General features: G+C 34.8%; 1 protein-coding gene across 8 annotated transcripts in view; it reads left to right on the top strand.

The window, feature by feature from the left end:
• Positions 1-19,849, top strand: part of LOC126968405 (uncharacterized) — a 135,597-nt gene that overhangs the window by 47,227 nt on the left and 68,521 nt on the right. For 7 of the 8 annotated variants that reach the window (XM_050813450.1, XM_050813441.1, XM_050813425.1 and 4 more), the window contains 3 exons: positions 5,457-5,625; positions 9,686-9,788; positions 16,394-16,512. In XM_050813450.1, coding sequence (XP_050669407.1) covers positions 5,457-5,625; positions 9,686-9,788; positions 16,394-16,512 — 391 coding nt within the window. The remainder of the gene's footprint in view (positions 1-5,456; positions 5,626-9,685; positions 9,789-16,393; positions 16,513-19,849) is intronic. The other variant, XM_050813466.1, reaches the window with a different exon arrangement.

Raw genomic sequence — 19,849 nt, forward strand, 5'->3', positions numbered from 1 at the left:
TTTGTCAGTTGGTGATCATAGCTTTGATAATATTGATTCTCTGAAGGATTTATTAATAAAAACGACCAAGAGCGAGTTGAACTCCCGAGTAGGGTGTTCCGTATGATGTCAAATGATTCAATTGTGGTGTCTTTGACAATAGCTAATTTTAGTGAATGCGAAATTTGAATCTACTATTTCCTTGTAAAAAAACTAAGTAATAGAATTTTTAAAGGTTTTCCCGTAATCTACAAGCAATTAATTATATTTTATATATTTTTTTTTTCAAAATTGTAGGCTCAATAGTTTCGGAGATCAAACTAATAAAAATTATTTTACAATAACTACACAAATATATTTGAAATCCTCATAACGAGATTAAAGGTATACTTACATTTGATATATGAAATAGTAAGTTTTGAAAATATTTTTTTGATTTCCTTAATTGTCCCCTGCAAAATCACCATTATTAACAAAATATTTAATTAATTTGAACATCTGTGTTTTGGGTATTGGGCTGGTATAGGATAACACCATCCTGCCAAAGTTACCTGATTTGTTCCAGTAAATTCGGAGCAAATTGGGTTTGACAGACGGACGGACAGAGACAGACGCACAAGTGATCCAATTAGGACTCCTTTTTTATTTATTCAAATTTAAAAAACTTTATTCACTGTTAAATTTTATTAGTTATTTAATGCAAGTCAGGATAAAGTACATAAGTAACTTAAAAATAGTATTCAATCGATTATTTAATATTAGAAACATTAGTCCAACTATCTTTATCATTCAAATAATCTTTCATATTATAGGCCTTAGATGTTAATTTATTATTTATGATACATTTAATTTTTTCATTGGTAATACATATTTTAAAATCGTTTGGGAGTTTATCAAAAATTATAAGACAATCCACTTTAAAACATTTAGCAATTGTATGGACTCTAGTAGATGGAATGGATATTAGACTCTAGTAGACAATTTTCGATCAACTTTCAGTGATAAGCTTCTTCGCTCTCTTCTTTCTGCAGTGGTGCAGAAGTAGAGTTATTATGTTCTATTTTGGAGGGCGAAGCTAGTGACGTTACCAGTCTAACGAAACTGAACATCTTGTATTGTGTGTAAGGCTGAAATCGTACTCGTAGAGAGCATTCTTAGACTTTGCTCAGACTTTACTCACGTAAAACTTATCTAGGTGTAAGCTTAGCATTATCTAAGCATATTCTTTCGTCTTTATAGCCATTTGGCAGCTGAATTTATGCTGAGCTGAAGCTAAGACAGCCCAATGCAATTGACAAGCGTAATAGAGATGCTGCATAGAATTTTGGGTTCAATCAATTCATCATCATCAATTCTAATTAGTTATTCATTTTAAACTATTCTTTCAATTTGATTTCTGAACGACGGGGGACACATCAAAGGAAAAACAGTATTGTTGTTTTTGTTTAATTCCGAGCATTTTCATATTTATTCAACATTTTAAACCTTCCCTGGACTGCCACAAATAATTCAAGACCAAAATTAGCCAAATCAACATCAATTCATTTTTATATGTTTACGAGTAGATTAGCTTACAGTGTCAAGTAGAAGAATAAGGATAAAATTATTAACATGATCATAATATGATATACATGTCTATGCATCATTCACAAGATCTTTATGTTCGTAACTATTCTTATCTGCCAAGTAGCATCTTCGAGAGTGTTCTATAAAAACTGAACACACAGCTAAATTAGTGGTTCTTTATATGTATAATCGAGTTTTGAAAACCGGTTGGTTTGTTTGCTGGAGTTTAGTTTATTGCGATTGTTAGTCGAACAAACGAACGATCGAAATAACTCGATATTGTTCTATGATTTTATAATAAGTTATCGGGTAATTAGAACTATTGTCGCACATTTGTAGAATAATACTTAAATGCGACTTGCGTCGACACACTGGCTCCTTCTCATGTCCAAGTTACGTCAGTTGGTGCTGGAGCTGCTGTTTCGACTGCCGAAGACAGCAAGCGTCGCAAATATGTCGGTCTCAGTGAGTCTTACATCATTGTGCAGTTTGGTGTCCCGTGGGGTCTAGAATGAAGGAATGGAGGAAAGGAATGAAGAATAAGAAAAATGTACAAAGTACTATCTACGCGCCTCAATAAGGCTACTGGAAACCCAAGCGCTGGCAGCTATTTCGGTCAACGGATCAGCCTAGCTATCCATCGCGGAAATGCTGCCTGTATTCTTAGTACACTTCCCTGTAACAATAGTTTTAATTTAATGTAATCATAGTATTGTAAATTTAAAGTTATAAGATTGTTTTAATAAATAATTAATACTTAAATATTCTATTCTTAATTAAAACTTGTTTTGTATTCTATGAGTATCCTCCGGCTATTTAAAATTTACAATCATTAAAGTTATTAATTAACATAATTAATCATTGCATTGTATCCACCAGGCATCCTCAGGACGTGTTGTCTCGCCAAAATCTGGCATGAGACCTCTCGTGGAGTCGTGGGAGTCAACACACTAAAGAAAACTTAAATCATTTGTATAATTATAGATTTCCGCAAAACTAACGCCTAATTCAATAAATTTTCTTAAATTTTTATGTATAAACACTGGTACATAAATCGCTGGTGACAGGTGAAAAAATATTATATCAATATTTATACCCTTTTTGTTAATTACGAAATTTATTAGAAGTTCAATCATAATAATTATTATTTCATACTAGCTGATGCCCGGGACGTCGTCCGCGTAGATAAAGGGTTTTTAAAAATAATAAGCAAGTTTGTAATTTAAGATTATCTCATGTCCTATTCCAATCCCGGTTCCCGTTTTCCCTCCTATTCCCAAAATATTATATGTATCTTATTTCGAGGAAGACTGCTATTGCAAACAAAACCTACTATTGGTATAGCTATAGCTCAACGAGGTAATTTTTTTGCTAATCCCGCGGGAGCTATGGATTTCGGAATAAAATCCATGCTTCCCGCGGCCTATGTCCTTTCCCAGTCTAGTCCATAGGTTCTCAAACTGGGGCGGTAACGCCCCCTTGTGGGCGTTTGAGACTTTCGGGGGGGCACATTTATAATATTAGTAGGGATTAATGAAATAATATCACAGCAGAACAGTCAAACTTTGCGTCAAAAATTTATCTCATAGAATTATTCATTCATTCATTTTATAATTTCAAACTTTATTACTGTTTTAAAGTTTGAAATCAAAAAAATATACGGGTTACGAATCGAAATTAAAACTATCCTATCTATCAAGTTGGGTTAAACTGCGATTTGATTTGATTTAACTGCGATATTTTATAGCCTAGATGTGTTATTAGAGGCAGAAGTGTAAACAATAGACATGGGTCCAAATCCCATCTGACCAATGACCTCTACTTATATACCAATGGACTGGCACTGATCAAAGTGCTTGTGTGCCTATTTGATATATGTGTGCCATTTTGGCGCTGTTGGCCATGTAGTAGCGAGACTCTGCGGTACTAAAACTACCGATGACAACCTCAGCTAAACAAACATCGATAGGAACACTATTTACAAAAAAAATGTGTACTTTATTACGTTGATTCCTGAAGTATAAATAAAACGAAAAACGACCAAAATTAATTCAAAATGCAAAAATACTTCAGAGTATTGTACGCTTCTCCCGCATCCATTTGTATTATACGTCAAAATAAGTTCTCTGGACGCTCGCGAGTGGCGCTTCAAATAGGCACCAAAAAATTTGCTGTCAAACATATGGAACAGCCTGTCCAGTGGTATTTATACATTTCAGTGCATCTGACACATTCAACTTGTTTCATAAGTAAACAACTAGGCTATAGCGCGCTGTGCATTCCGCACGTCACATTTCATTACTCACTTCATAAAGCCAGTTAGCTCAATGAGTCTATCATAAGCAGATTTAAATAGCCAGGCTTATATTACCAGCATTTAAACTGTAGCCTGCTCCCGCCCTAGTTCTTTGTTATAATAAAAAACATTTGTAGAAAATGCCTATAGAAGTGATAACTTAGATCTTTTTGTATTAAAATTTTAACTATCATAATGTTTATAAAACAATTAAATTATTAATTTCAATTTATTTTTTAACCTATTTTTTATGGTATAATAATAAAAAAAAAACAATTTTTCAACAATACACATTGAACTTTTCAATCAATCCATTCAATTTCACTTGTAAGATATACACAGCACTAATGTTGCACAATACGTCAGCTGTATAGCTACAGATATACTGCTATAAGCATTTCAGTGACTCGAACTCACGATATTTCACTCATCCAAAATGCGTCTAACTACTTATTTTTTAATTATTTATTTATCACGTGCGCCAGTCATGATCATGTCGGTGACGCGAGCCCATAAGATTTTCCTCTACCAAAAAGTGCCCAATGCGGCTAAAGAAGTTTTAACTTCAAATATATACAAAATTGTAAATAGTGACGTCCCACTCGTCCGCCACGTGTTTCCTGCTCGTGTATGCCTGGTTAATCATATGGTAGTTAAAACTTGCTCCAATTAGTTCAAAAAGCACGTGACCTACAATGTAACCGGCCGTTGTTGGCACCTTCTAGTGAACAAACCTAATTTTTAATATAACTGTGAGAAAAGTTTGAACCTAAATAGCATTTGATCCCGACAGCTTAGAAACATAAACTAAACTATTTTGAGCTTTTATAATCAAGACCGTTCCAACGATATATTATTTTGGTCTAGGGTCTATACCTTTTGTGATAGCTGAGGAATAAAATTCCCAATCCCGTCTTTGGACTTTATATAAAGCTACAAAGGTGGGTTGAAAAGAAGCTTCGTAATAAAATTATATATTAAAGTGAGAGAGAGAGACTAACAGAAAAAAGACATTTTATTTTCATTTTTATATTGTTCGAAATACACAAGAAACAAACTACAAAACAATTTTTAATTTCATTCGCATGAAACTTAACGGCCTTACAAATAAAATTGGCATAAAGTTATAACCAAGCATAAACCAAGAATATGTAAAATGTTTACAAATAGACATTTTGCTTACGAATGGTTTGTTCGGACGAATAACGATTCCCGCGTTTATTTGCAAGGCAGCTTGTCATTCGGAAAACTTCAGAATTATCATTGTATTGACAGTGTTGTCAACGATATTGTAAACATTTTGCATTTTCTTTGTTTATCATCAGTTATAACTTTATACCAAGTTTATTTGTAAGGCCGTAAGTGTTTATGTGAGGAATAGAGAGTTCACTCTAAACTTAAAATTTTTAATATTTCATAACTATTTTATTTGTATATGCAGATAATGTTCTCACCATCTTTATATATATATCGGTGCCTTTTTTAAATACATTTATTTCTATATATATCTAGTTTTCTTCAAATTAAGGTACTATAAATAAAACAAATATAAATAGCAACCAATGGTATTAAGTGACAACCCTACAGATAATAATAATTCAAATGTCTTTCCCAGGGTCACTCTGAGTCGAAAGGTGCTAAGAAACGAGACAAGAGTGTGAGTGGAGGTAAGCAGAGCCGCGGAGTCGCCACATCGTTTGGTTTCCGGCGACGGCCTGCCAGCACATCCAGAGCTGACGACAACGCGCGTCGGAACAAAACACGCGATAATAACGGAAATGGCGGTATGTACAATTTTTTTATGAAAATAATAACAAGACGAACATGACGTTCAGCTGATGGTAATTACGCCATGCCCATTACAATTGTGCTCCTCTCCTTGAGAAATAAGATATTAATTATAATTTACCCAGTAATTTCACTAGCTACAGCGCCTTTCAGACAGAAAAAGTAATGTTTACACATTAAAGCTTCACGGTAGAAATAGTCGCCGTTGTTGTACCCATAATCTTGGCGGCAGCCTGTGCAAAGGAGCCTCCCACATCATACATCACAATGTTTTTAGATTTTGAAAGACGAGGACAAACCTACGGTTCAAATACGAATCATGTATAATCATACATCTTCCTCACTCAGCACTATACGCGAAACGCATGGTATTACCGCCGTGTTCTCATTAACATTCACAACAACATCATTTTAATATCAAAAATATATATTTCGTATTTTGTGAACAACATCTTTCAGTTAACTATTGTATTGTAGTAACAGCTCGTACATAGTCAAATTGGTCCTTCGAGCCGAATTCAGTGCCTGTTCTCGTAACAAAACGAGAATAGGATCGAAGCTACCGTACGTCTAAAAGTTAAATTTCTTATTCTTGTACCATAAATTGACGGTTCAGTTCCGATTGTCGTGAAGTTACGTTACGATTTAGGGAAAACGTATGAAACGTAATCTCATAATAAGATCAGACGTCAAATGTTGGGAGATGCGTATTCTGCAAATTTTTGACATTTGGTTGAGTTGACAACTTAAGACATCAATATATAATAGAGCCTAGATAACCCTTTAAATAGTAGTAGAAAGATTTGGTATAACAATATTGGTGACTTCGTGCGAGCTTGTCGTTAAAATGTCACGCGGCTCCGATTCAGCTCATGTTCTAGGGCAATGATTGAGATACCAATCTAGAGAAAAACGTGGATAGAAAAACTTAACTTTAGCTATTTTGTAACTGAGCAAGTTGCATACTGAAAACTGTGTGATGACGTCACGCAAATTTTATTGATGATTTAAGGTCGCGTCTCTGTTGTGTTGGTGCCGAGATTATACCATCGGTGATCGGATGCGGTATTATATACGGATTATCGAGGCACTTTTAAATTTCTTAACCATAACTCTGGAACCTTAGTTCCCCTAAGTCCCTAAATTATATAACATCACCGTAATATCTACGTCATCATTCATACCATTAATAATCAATTCTTCATCAAAGTTTTCTTCAGCTTGAATGACAGGGCAGTATAAACACAAAAGAGACAACAAAAATGATTCAGCATAAAGTGATGTAGCTTATAAGTAAGGCCGCAAGTTCAATTGGGTTGCCGGGCCATTTTGAGGCCTAAATTATTAAGTAATTCACATTTAGTGATGTTGTAATTTTATCTTCGAACGCCTAGACATTTATTTCAACGAGAAAACTTCTGTACGAGTGTTGAGCGCTTATTTTTTTGGTTATTGAATGATACCCCATGGGCAGACATCTCAAGCTGCAGATAGCCGAAAGAAGAGATTCCTGCACTATTAGACTAGTGTGGGTACACTGACGAGACGATGATATCCGTGTCATGGTGGATCACACATCATTAAATAAGCACCTTTTCACAATCCGTGTAATCCCTAAGTGCAGAGGATGTCTGGTTGAGGATGAGGTGGTTACTTACATAAATCTAGAATGTACAGGAGTGGCCAACCACCGGGCATAATCTTTAGTAAATACATGGTCATTCCGAGAAGTCTGCGAACGTCCCAGGTATGTTCTGGACTTTTGAAAGAAGCTGGGCTGGTTGGAGTAACTGACCAAAACTGTACGCAAAATGGACCCAACTAAGTGGTTTAATTGTGGAAACAGGAGCCGCCAAACAATACCAAGCCATAGAGGTATTGAATGGGATTTAGGCCTCACGCTGTAATACTCATTGGTGTAAAGTCAAATCGAATCGACTCAGAGACTGCGATCATCGAAGATAGAAGAAATTTTACTTACATTATTAACATATAACAGTTTTTGGATATCTTCCTTATGCGAATACTCTATTTTGTGGGTTATGACAGGCTGTCACGCTCGTCTATGTAACGCTCCTTTGAGTAAAATCAACTAAGCGCGATTAGTAATGGCAAAATTTACCAGACCTACATTATTTTACTTACATTATATTGTAAAATTACTTTATGAATATAGACCAAAAAATTTTTGTAATTCATATTATTTAGTTCGGCTTTAAGGATTTTTTTTTCTTCTGTCGAGCAGAATGTTGTGAAATCCAGACATTGTACCCTTTTTCCATCCCATCTGTGCTGCAAAGCCTTTCATGAAATTGGAAATGCTTTTGGGTTTTTTTATGAAGTATGTTAGTGAAAGTGATCGTCAGTATTCGTGAAGAAAAAGTCTCAAATATGTTATTACTATACCATTACTTGTAAATATCTACTTTCAGAAACCTTGTGACAAAGATATAAACTTATAGATACAATTATTAAAGAACTGCATTACAAAAGACTTATTCGCTGTAATACATTTACTCAGCGACCTACATATTTTACGATACCTACTCTCTATGGTTTACTTTCCGTTTAGAAATACTTTTAACAACCTTAAAGTGCGACAATATAATAGAATATTCCAACGTAACCGCTAACAGTAATAGAACTACTTATGGCAATAGGATTATAATAGTAACACCTATTTCTTATGAAACAGCTTCAAGTATTTACGAGATCAGAGTTCTTTTAAGGGTTTACTGGTACTTATGTAATAAAATTTCTAGTTTGCAATATGCCCGAGCATGGGTTGCTAATATTTCAAGGAGGTATTTTTCTGGCATTTTATAGGCACTGCAAATTTGCAATAAATACCTTAATATTGAAGGATTAGCTAATAGACTAGGGTAGGGGAGACCGAGGGGAGTTGAAACAGTTTTCACATTTTTTTTTCATATACCAAATACTATAGACAGAAATCATATGATATTAGTACCTACCAATCGATAGAACATTCTTTACACTTGTGTATGTCTTACATAAAGAAATTGTAATCGTTTAATATTATAGTGAAAAAACGACTAAACCGTAACAGGTCAACTTGTTTCAACTCCCCTATATCGAGGTAAGATGAAACAGGGTTCGAGAAGAGTTGAAACATAGAATTTATTAGAAGTATTAAAGTCGGTTAAATAAAAGTGATGATATAATTTACAGGTATTTATTAAAATCAAACTTTTCAAGTACGAAACCCACTTTGTTCAAGTAGAAAGTAACGCGAAGTCGCGTTACGGAGACTTTTCATTTGCAAAGTTACTTCTTCTGCTGCGAGTTCATATATTTTGCGACTCACCATACCTGTGTCAGTCTTTCTTTTATAAATAATAGGCACTATTTAACAAAATCAGCAATAAACAAAAAAATTTTTTTGTGCCCGTTACTTTTTGACTGCTGTCTGATATAAAATTGAAAAGGAGGAGAGACGAAACAGCCTGTTTCAAATCTCCTCAGGAAGAAAAAACCTCCCAGTTTTTATTTAATCCTCAATATCGAAACAAATACGCAGAAATCAATGATAACAACATATGTATATAATAAAGCTTTCGAAATATATGTAACTTAAACCAAAATACGTTAAAAACTTTATTTAAATGATTTTTGTCACATGGCACGCAGGACTCCAACACCACGCGAATTGACATGTCAGCGAATGGAAGTGATTGAAAAGTGACACTACCAACTCGATAACTGTTTTAAGTTCCCAGAAATCGGTACTGTTTGAAATCCCCTCGGTCTCCCCTATACTGCTATGGGTCAACGCTGCCGATATTAATACAATCTTTGCGCTCCTGAAGAGAAAAGAAATTCGCGCTATTTATAACCTAGGTCAGAAAAAAGCGCAGCCTATCGACAATATTCAAAGACTGTTATTATGTGCGCTCGTACAATTCACTCTCTTATTCGTAAATCACTAGGAAAACTTGAGCTATCGCTCCCGACCCTGTTCCTGATTTCACGCTACTTCTATTGATACTTTCATTAATATTTTTAAACTGACGATTTTTGTTGATTTTCCAACAGGTTCCACGGAAGATCTGCGGGCAGAAGAGGTGTTGTCTGGTCGATCTACACCTCTTGCGCGACCCAGAAAGGAGACGTCTGGGCAACCATTGCGAACCAACAGGTATTCAAATTCAAATTCAAATATTTTTATTCAAAATAGGATTTAAAATCACTTATTGAACGTCAAAATCTACCACCCATTCAAAAGAGACTGCCTCAGACCTGAGAAGAATGGGCGCAAGAAACTCAGCGGGATTTTTTTTTTAATATAAAATATGGATTACAATTTAATATCGTACAATAAACATTTAAAATTAAAGAGCCTGAGGGTGTTCGCTTCATTCCCAGTCCGTGGTGTCATTAAGAAAATCGTTTATGCTATAATAACCTTTCCCACACAAACGTTTTTTAACAATTCTTTTAAATTTGGTAACACATTTTTTTTGTACATTTTCTGGGATCATATTGTAGAAGCATATACATCGCCCAACAAAAGACTTACTAACTCGACCCAACCGAGTAGTAGGCACAACAAGTTTATATTTGTTCCTCGTGTTAACATAATGAATGTCACAATTTCTAGAAAATTCCTCAATGTTCTTATGAACATACAAAACATTATCAAAAATGTATTGAGAAGCAACAGTCTTAATGTTTATTTCTTTAAATTTTTCTCTTAATGATTCTTTAGGACCTAAGTTATAAATCGTGCGAATAGCCCTCTTCTGCAACACAAATATAGTATTAATATCGGCCGCACTGCCCCATAACAATATACCATAGGACATAATACTATGAAAATAACTAAAGTATACTAATCTCGCCGTATCTATGTCAGTTAACCGTCTAATTTTCTTAACCGCATATGCTGCAGAACTAAGCCTATTCGCCAATCCTTCAATATTACTAGGTAAGGTACTACTAGCATATTATGTTCTCGCATTATTTTCAAATCAATCTTCAAACATTATATTATATCTTTATGTATTTATATTCACACAATACAAATCTTTTAACTACATTTTACAATATACATATAACTAGCTGATCCGATATACGCTGTTCTGTCAATACAACAAAAAATGATGTACCTAAGTATAATATAGGAATAATGTAGTCTGAAGCCATCAGAAATTAATGATTTTATAATATGTAGTAGTTAAATGATATGGATTGATATAGTATTGGTGTAAACAGCTTTTATGTTACCGCTTTATAATTGCCAATTTGATTACAAATAATATTAAATACATTAGTATTAAAATGGATGTAGTATATTATCCCTAACGGAGATACAACAAAATAGAAAAGGAAATTGAATATATTGTTAAATATGTTGATTAACAAGTCGTAAACATAGTATTTTCTTTGATTAACGCGAGTGTTACACATTTAAATAAACACTTTTAAAGGATTAAAACGCGTGTAATTGTAACGGTTTTACACATACCAAAAAAGAAGAGGACACTGTCAGTAAATTTTGCCAAAAACCATCTGTGTACAGCAAAAACCACCTCCGAGGAAATAAATGGCGCTAAACTTCATAATGACAACTATGACAAATACTTTGACTCACTTCATCTGCAGTCCCCCTGAAAACGAGATCTGGAAAGGTCTTGAAACGTCGGGTAAACTAAAATAAAAAATGTAACTTTTACGCAAACATCTAATGTAAAACCGTTACAATTACACGCGTTTCAATCCTTTAAAAGTGTTTTATTTAAGTCGTAAACAACCAGCCACGCTTGAAATTAACTCCATAGTAATTTGAATATTGAACAACTAGAATAACTGACCTCTACTATATACCAAATACTACTGGACTGGCGGCTGTCAAAGTGCTTTTGTGCCTGTTTGATATTCGCCATTTTGGCGCTGTTGGCCATGTAGCGAGAGTTTGATAAACTAGCGATGACAACCTTAGCAAACTACGATAGATGGTGGGAAACTATTTCCCAAAAAAAAAGTGTACGATGATTACGTTGATTCTTGAAGTATAAATAACACGGAAAACGAACGAAATTAATTCAAAATGCAAAAATACTTCAGAATATTTTACGTTCCTTCGCCATTTTTTTATTATACGTCAAAATTAGTTCTCTGGACGCTCGCGAGTGGCGCTTCAAATACGAACAAAAAATTTGCTGTCAAACATGGAACAGCCTGTCCAGTGGTATTTATACAGGTCAGTGACTAGAATACATTGACAAATCAAAATTGGTCACGCCTTATCGTACGTCTGGTCGTTTATTATACCCTAGTATATTCTAGAGTAAAATTGACCAGAGTACTTACAAGAATGACAATTGAGCGCCTTGCCCTTCTCCTCATTAAAGTTCTATGTATTCCACTATGATGGTAAATGGTAATGGGTAAAATTTTCGACATTAATGAGTGTAATTGTTTAATCTACATAAATGAAGCTATTTTTGATATTGTTCTTGATGACGAAAGGACACTACAAACTAATACGGCCTTACAAATAAATTTGATATAAAGATATACCTGAGAATAAACCAAAAATATGCAGAATGTTGACTATATCGCTGACAACACTCAATACAATGATAGATCTGAAGTTTTCCAAATGTCAAGCAGCGGACGTATGTTTCCCGCGTTTATGCACATAAACGCGGGAAACATACGCCTGAAAAAAACAATCCTAAGTTAAATGTTTATTTGTAAATTATTTGCATATTCTTGGTTTATTCTCGGGTATAACGTTTTGCCAATTGCCAAACTAATTTAAGAATTAATACTTATAACCTCAACAATATTAGTTAAATCGAAGAATAATGTCACAATTCATAATATTATGTTGATCGTGCAAAAAATTAAATGCCTTATCGCTCTACTGACCAAATATCATATCTGATAGATTTCTTTGAGTGAACTTTTACAAAATCAACAATGGACCCGCCGCCTTACATAAAGCAGTGTTACAATAAAACAGTCTACGCATATTATATTACTGTTTCACTAGAAAGTCATGATGCTACATAATCTCCGCTTCCGAAGGAGAAAGTTTTCTAAAAAATTAATGAAACATCCTGTATACAGCACCATTATAATTCAATCATAAAATGTTGTTTGTATAATTCGAGCATATTAATTTGGTCTCTAAAGCATATTTATAAACAGTTCGAAAATCAAAGTTTGTAGAATTAGCTTTATTCATAACAATACTTTATATGAATACATGAAACTATAGCTATCACTACGAACTACGAAGCAGTGTATCAGGAATATTAAATTACACTTTTGAATCTATATATACAAAAGAGAATGTATGTTTGTATGTTCCCTAATAACTCCTAAACTATTCGACCGATCTCAATGAAATCTTTTGTAATAGATTCGTTGAAGCTCAAGGAAGGTTTACATATATAGTTTGTCGTGTCACGATCCCACCCACGCATTTACCATATCACTCGAACCGTTTATTGACAGAACAACGTCTGTCGGGTCAGCTAGTCGTAAATAAAATCAGTTACATTACCCAGTATCGTAAAGCTTATATTGAAAAGAAGAAGCCTAAACAACTAAACCACACTAGTGGGAGGCTCCTTTGCATAGGATGCCGGCTAGATTATGGGTACCACAACAACGCCTATTCCTGCCGAGAAGTGTAAGATATTCGGTCTGAAGGGCGCCGTAGCTAGTGAAATTACTGGGCAAATACAGACTTACCATCTTATGCCTCGAGGTGACGAGAACAATAATTGAAGTGCCACTCAGGATTTTTGGGCTAATCAAGAATCCTGAGTGGCACTGCATTGTAATGGGCAGGGCGTATCAATTACCATCAGCTGAAGTCCTGCTCGTCTCGTCCCTTATTGTCATAAAAAAATAAGAAAAAAAACAATAATCATATAATTCTATATAGGTACACGTTGTCGGGGGTACCTACGAGTAAACGACTTAGGATACATAATACAGGACAGAAAAAACAATTTTTTCCGAGTGACAAAAAATTGGTGTGTATATAGTAGAGCCTGGTCAGAATAGTGTAAAAAATATTTAAGGAAAAATTAAAAATAGTTAAAATACCTTCAAAAAGGTGTATTTATCGTACAATTAAAAACAATAACATTTACATAAAATAGTGAAGGTCAAAACAATTAAAAACTAAGAAACAACTAAAATAATCTTAATTAGATTAATTAGATTGTATAATACTACGCCATATTTTTTTACTTATTATTGAATATTATATTTGTTTTGGAATCGTTTTTTTTAAGTCGGTTGTCGTTTTTTTTTTATATTTCTGATTTTTAGTGAATCTGAAGTACACTAACTAATAATTTGTCTAAATATGTGCAGATGTACAAAATTTTGCAGTGCAGCAATGAACGCAAGCGCATTGCAATTTGATTACAGACAGTTAGAAATTCTGCCACAGACAGAGATTCTGCCTTACTGTGTCGTTAAGGAGTTCCACTGATCATCATATTCGACTACGACAATTACTTGACCATAATAACTTTACAGTAGGTGACTCTAAGAATTGAAGAGTCCCGTTACTTTGTCACAGATCCCATAATCAGAACCTAACCAAACTACCTTTGAAGTATATCCTTGCCAATAAAAAAAACATGTAAAATGGTTGTCGCGATATTGAGTTATTCATTCATTTGTCGCGCACATACTTATAGCAAATTTATGACTTATGGTTTCATGGGTTCCACTGTCAGATCTAAACCAAATTGCAATGGGACCTTACGGACTCAAGCACCAGCTTTCAAATAAAAAAAGATTTATCGATATCTCTTCACCCAGTCGAAAGTTTTGAGGTAACAAACATAAAAAAAATATCGCCGAATTTAGAAACTCCTCCTTTTTTGAAGACAGTTAAAAATTCGGTATCATATTTAAATCTATTCACACACAACTCCGCAATGTGTTTGAAAGGTGATTTTTTGCAAAACCTCCATACTGACATGCCATGTATGAGTTTTTGACTTTACCGAGTCTGAAGAAAAATCATAAAAACGTTCAAATTTACAACACATAGCTTGCGGCTCTGTTGATCAAATCAAATCAAATCAAAATCAGTTTATTCACCTAGGTCACGGAAAATGACACTTATGAATGTCAAAAAAAATTCTTATTGAATCTACCACTACTTCGTAAAGGGTTGATGAAAGAATGCTAATGAGAAGAAGTAGCAAGAAACTCATTGCCACTCTTTTATATCAAGATTTACATTTAAGTACATCGATTTACAAATCATTTCAAATTACAATATAATATGTAAAATGTAAAATGATGCAACAGACACATTTTGCACGTTATGTACGAATTATTATGTCGTTTGCAGTAGTCCATAAAACATGTAGATATATACGTTTTTTTTTCAATATAAACAGTCGAATTGCACAAATGAAACATATATATAACATATATAAATCACATACAGCAGTGATTTATAACACACTAAAGTGGTGTTAAAGAAACGTTGCTAACAAAAAAAAATCAGGCGTTATATAATGTCTTTATCGGTATTTGTCGAAAGCGGCTTTGTATTTCTAAGACATATTGTTGAAAACAAAGCTTTTCACAACTTGAGAGGAATCCTTATAAAATTCAGTACTCAGCCGCTTACCCTCAATTTTAGGGATCGCCTGTACCTTTACAACTACTAAAGTTAGCTAAGTATACCAAGTTAGTAAGAGTGGATATCGAATATCTAAAAGTAAGATTAGAAGCAACGAGTGTCGTAGAATGGGTTTTGGTTATATTATCCCTTCTCCCTAGGGTGATTGTAAAATACATTGGTACCTATTGATTCTCATATTTTATATTTTTAAACTCGGAAACGGCTCCATCGACTTTAACGAAATTTATTATACAGGTAGTGTCGGGGGCGAGAAATCGATCTAGATAGGTTTCAATTTAAAAAAAAATGTAGTTTTATCCGTGTTTTAATGAAAAACAGCTACAGTAACATTAGGCTACAAAGGTAAATTTCGCCAATATATACAATACTATGATAGTTTAGATGGGACATTGGGTGATCCGGAAGGCAGAAGACCCCGGTTAGAATCCAGATGTCCTATTAGTTTTTTTTGTTGAAGTTTTGTACAATCTTAAAAATCCGGGCAAGGCTCGGTCGTCCAGATATTAGGTACTCTAAAGACATTATCTCGTAGTTGAATATCCTTCCATACAAACGTAGTATGGCGATAGCTACCCTGATTGACGTTTAAAAATAAAAGTAACTTACCTACGTATAAAATGCATTGATTGCCTCATTATTATCTCGCCTTGTATGGAAACAACTAAAAGTAAAACAATACGGGTTGCACTTCGGGAGTGCCGGCAGAAGTGAAAACTTAAACATTATATAGACGACCTGTATAGCCGAGTGGTTAGCGATCCTACCTACTAAGCTAGAGGTCCCAGGTTCGAATCCCGGTAGGTGCAAGCATTAATATGATGAATATGGATGTTTAAATGTATTTAAGTATGTTTAAGTAATTATATTGTATTAAATATATCGTTGTCTTGCAACCCATAACACAGGCTTTATATGCCTAATTTGGGGCAAGATAATTTGTGGCAAGATAATACGTAACATACATAAAATGCCTAACTTAATAACAATTATGTAAAGTCTGTATACATATATTAATTAAATGAAAACAAATCAAATAAACAACAAACCTTAAGGTATCCATTACTTAATTGTACTCATTGATTGATTTATTATATTTTATCCCGTAGGTTCGGTTTCAGGCAGCAACATAACAAGACTGCCAAGGTGGCCGACGTAGGTTTGACAGCAGAGCAAGCATTCTCATCGCCTAAGGATAAGGAAACCGCCATTAATAATAATTCTATAGGTGAGCATTTGTTTATTCAATAATAATTAATATCTTAAAAGATTCTAAGGTATGTTGTTACCATAGAGATAAAAATAAGAATGTAATAGTGATATATGAGCCTCTATGGTGATATATAATAAATGACGGGGCAAGACCGATGGCACGGTCAGGAGCTCAATTTACCAAAATCGAAATACGAAGTTTCGGTTGACGGATCGTACATTTTCTTATTATGAAAGTGTTTCGGATCCGAAGATCGATACGATTTCCCGATTAGACATTTTGTCTTTCGTTTCTATTCTATTCTATTCTTTCTAGTGACTTCTGTGGAAGGGGCACCACAACTCGCCAATGTCACGTTTCAGTAGACCAACAAGCTTAGAGTGTGTCATTTGATCGGTGTAAACGAATTTACAAGTGATTATAGTAATGACCGGTGCCTAGAATCAAAACAGATTTATTTTCTTATTATACCTCAAACAAATATATATGCTATTAGATTATAATGGACAAACACTGATAATATTACTTATATAAAACATTTATTGTGTTAGTTATAACTTAATATTATTTTGTTTAATATATTTACATAAAGTATTTACAAAAGGAGTGAAAACAAAGATGAGGAGGCATTTCATGGAGATGGGGCGGGGGATTTCCCGAGGTATAAAGTTGTACAAGGAAGACTTCATTATAGGGCAATTAAAGAATAAATGGTCTACATTTTCCTCATCAAGTCCACAGTCACATAGAGAATGGTCTCTAATTCTTAATTTGACTAGGAATACTGGAGTGCAAGAATGGTTTAAGCGTAACCGGAAAACTGTTGATATTATTGATTTATTGGGGAATCTAAATTTCGAGAACCACGGTTTTAAAGGGATTACAGGTTGTATATCACCATAAAAGACGCCTTTAGAAGTTTTGGAAACCTGCCAGATGTTTGACCACCTCTCAAACATATTTATTTTCAAGGTGGAGCACAAGTCATGAGAGAAGATTTGAGAATGTTGTTGGGAACCTGTATGAGCAGCTGACCTGGCACAAGCATCAGCATTTTCACTGCCGATTATACCTGCATGGCCTGGTATCCATGCTAGAACTATGTTGATGTTGAGATCAAAGCACTCTTTCAAGTTTTCTCTTATCTTAAGTATAATTGGAATCCTACTTTTTGAGCGAAATGGATTTGAGAGGATGGAAGACCGATGGCACGGTCAGGAGCTCAATTACCAAAATCGAAATACGAAGTTTCGGTTGACGGATCGTACATTTTCTTATTACGAAAGTGTTTCGGATCCGAAGATCGATACCAAGTTCGCGATTAGACATTTTGTCTTTCGTTTATCTTATTACCAAATTCACTTGACATTTACTTCTTCCTTGATTGACATTATTATGATCGTAACTACAACTTCACTTTTTATGGTCTTTTATGTCTATGTAAGGTTCCAAAACGAAATCCGTCCGCACTATTCGGATCCGAAGGACTTTGGTAATAGGATTTAATTCAAAGTTCGTCGTTCTTTCGTTTCGGACCGAAACTTCGGATTTCGATTTTGGTAAAAGACCTCCAGGATTTTCGTGGTTGTCCATTGTTAGGGGTGGCGATCACTACAGCTAGTAAAACACTCGGTTATTACCAACAAACTTAATGGTTGGTAGACTTCACAAAGCCTTATGCTTATATAACAAGAACGTGGTGTTCACGGCACGCACGTGCGACACAACAGCCTCGCTTGATAGTTCTACCCTAACTGCCAGCTTGACGTTCGACCAGCGCCCGCTCTCGCCCGCACTCGCACCGCACGCCGTTTATATCCGAGCTTAGACGAATACCGAATCATCTTTGAACTCGTTTTTTGGCTCGACGTTCTTGATAACGACATAATATATACGTAGTATCAGGGTTAATTTTCTATCACCATGCAAATTTTCACATGCGGCTGTACCTACGAATATAAACAACTTTCACTATATCTGAAATTACGAAAGTAAATCAAATGTTTCATAAAACTTTGGTGAAGTAGTGTTCGTATGGGATAGTATTCCGAAGAGCTATTTGCCCAGATTCCTGTTGCTAAATTTCACCTTCGCACGACATTCCACAAATTAGGATATCATCCCCACCATCTGGATGTGTGCCGTTCCTCCACAGTGCGCTTTTCAAGGAACTTTCTTCCACGTACAACCAAGCTATGGAATGAGCTTCCATGTTCGGTGTTTAGAGGACGATAAGACATGGATTACTTCAAAAAAAGCGCGTGCACTTTTCTAAAAGGCCGGCAACCCCCCTGTGATCCCTCTCGTGTTACATGTGAATATTAGCGGCGGTAATCACCTAAAATCATGTGCCGTAAGCTCGTTGGTGCTCCTCTTCCATAAGAAGGTAGGTATTGGACTTTTACTCATGTAGTGAACTCAAAAAGTAATCCTCAGAGAAATCACGACCCTCAGCAACGAGGAACACGACGCGCGGAGGAGGACTTATGTAGTGAAAATTGTTCAGATTCGTCGATACTCTCTCTAAAAATTCCGATGGTGGTAAAAAAGTAACTCTGCTTACCTTTCTAGTTTTCTCAAGTTTTAAAGAAAATTGTAGGGTTTACACGGAGAGACTGCAAGACAAACACGGGAGTATAGTAAGGCCATTGATGACATCAAACGAGTGGCCAGTCTATAGTCGCAATGGGCAGGACACATGGCTCGTGTGGCAAAAAAGTCCTGGAATGCTTGAGGCAAAAAGAAGCCTGGCAAACCACAGATGCGATGTATGACGTCAATAAAACTGCAGGAATGAAGTAGCGCAAAACCGTGCCAAATGAAGAAGGAAGTTTGGTTATAGAGAGAGTACTTACTGTGTGAACGATATTTAAAAAAAACAGGGTGGCTTCAAAAGACGCACATAAACATAAAAACATATTTAAGACGTGCAACTCGTAGCATTTGTAGCAGTAATCACTTATGTATTGTGTATGCTGCAACATCTTAATATACATAAATTATGTGTCACGTTGTTTGTCCGCGATGGACTCCTAAACTAATCAACGGATTTTAATGGGGATTACTTGATGGAGGGCAGTTAAGTTCAACTTGAGAGATAGAATAGTTTTTATTTCGATTTGGGACCCATAATTATTTTTATTCTCAATATTTGTTTTGTATGGTCATTTTTTTTTATATGAGAGAATTTAGTGACGCACGGTTTGACAGTTCCACTGTGAAACAATTTCACTGTAACAACAGGGACCATGTTTTAGGAAATAATTATTGATGTTTTGCAATATTATTGGCAAATTCCTATAAAACAGTATTTTTTTATTATCTACAGAACAACGTCTGTCGAGTCAACTAG

Source organism: Leptidea sinapis, chromosome 1, assembly GCF_905404315.1.
Source record: "Leptidea sinapis chromosome 1, ilLepSina1.1, whole genome shotgun sequence".
In the NCBI taxonomy this organism is placed as follows: Eukaryota; Metazoa; Arthropoda; class Insecta; order Lepidoptera; family Pieridae; genus Leptidea; species Leptidea sinapis.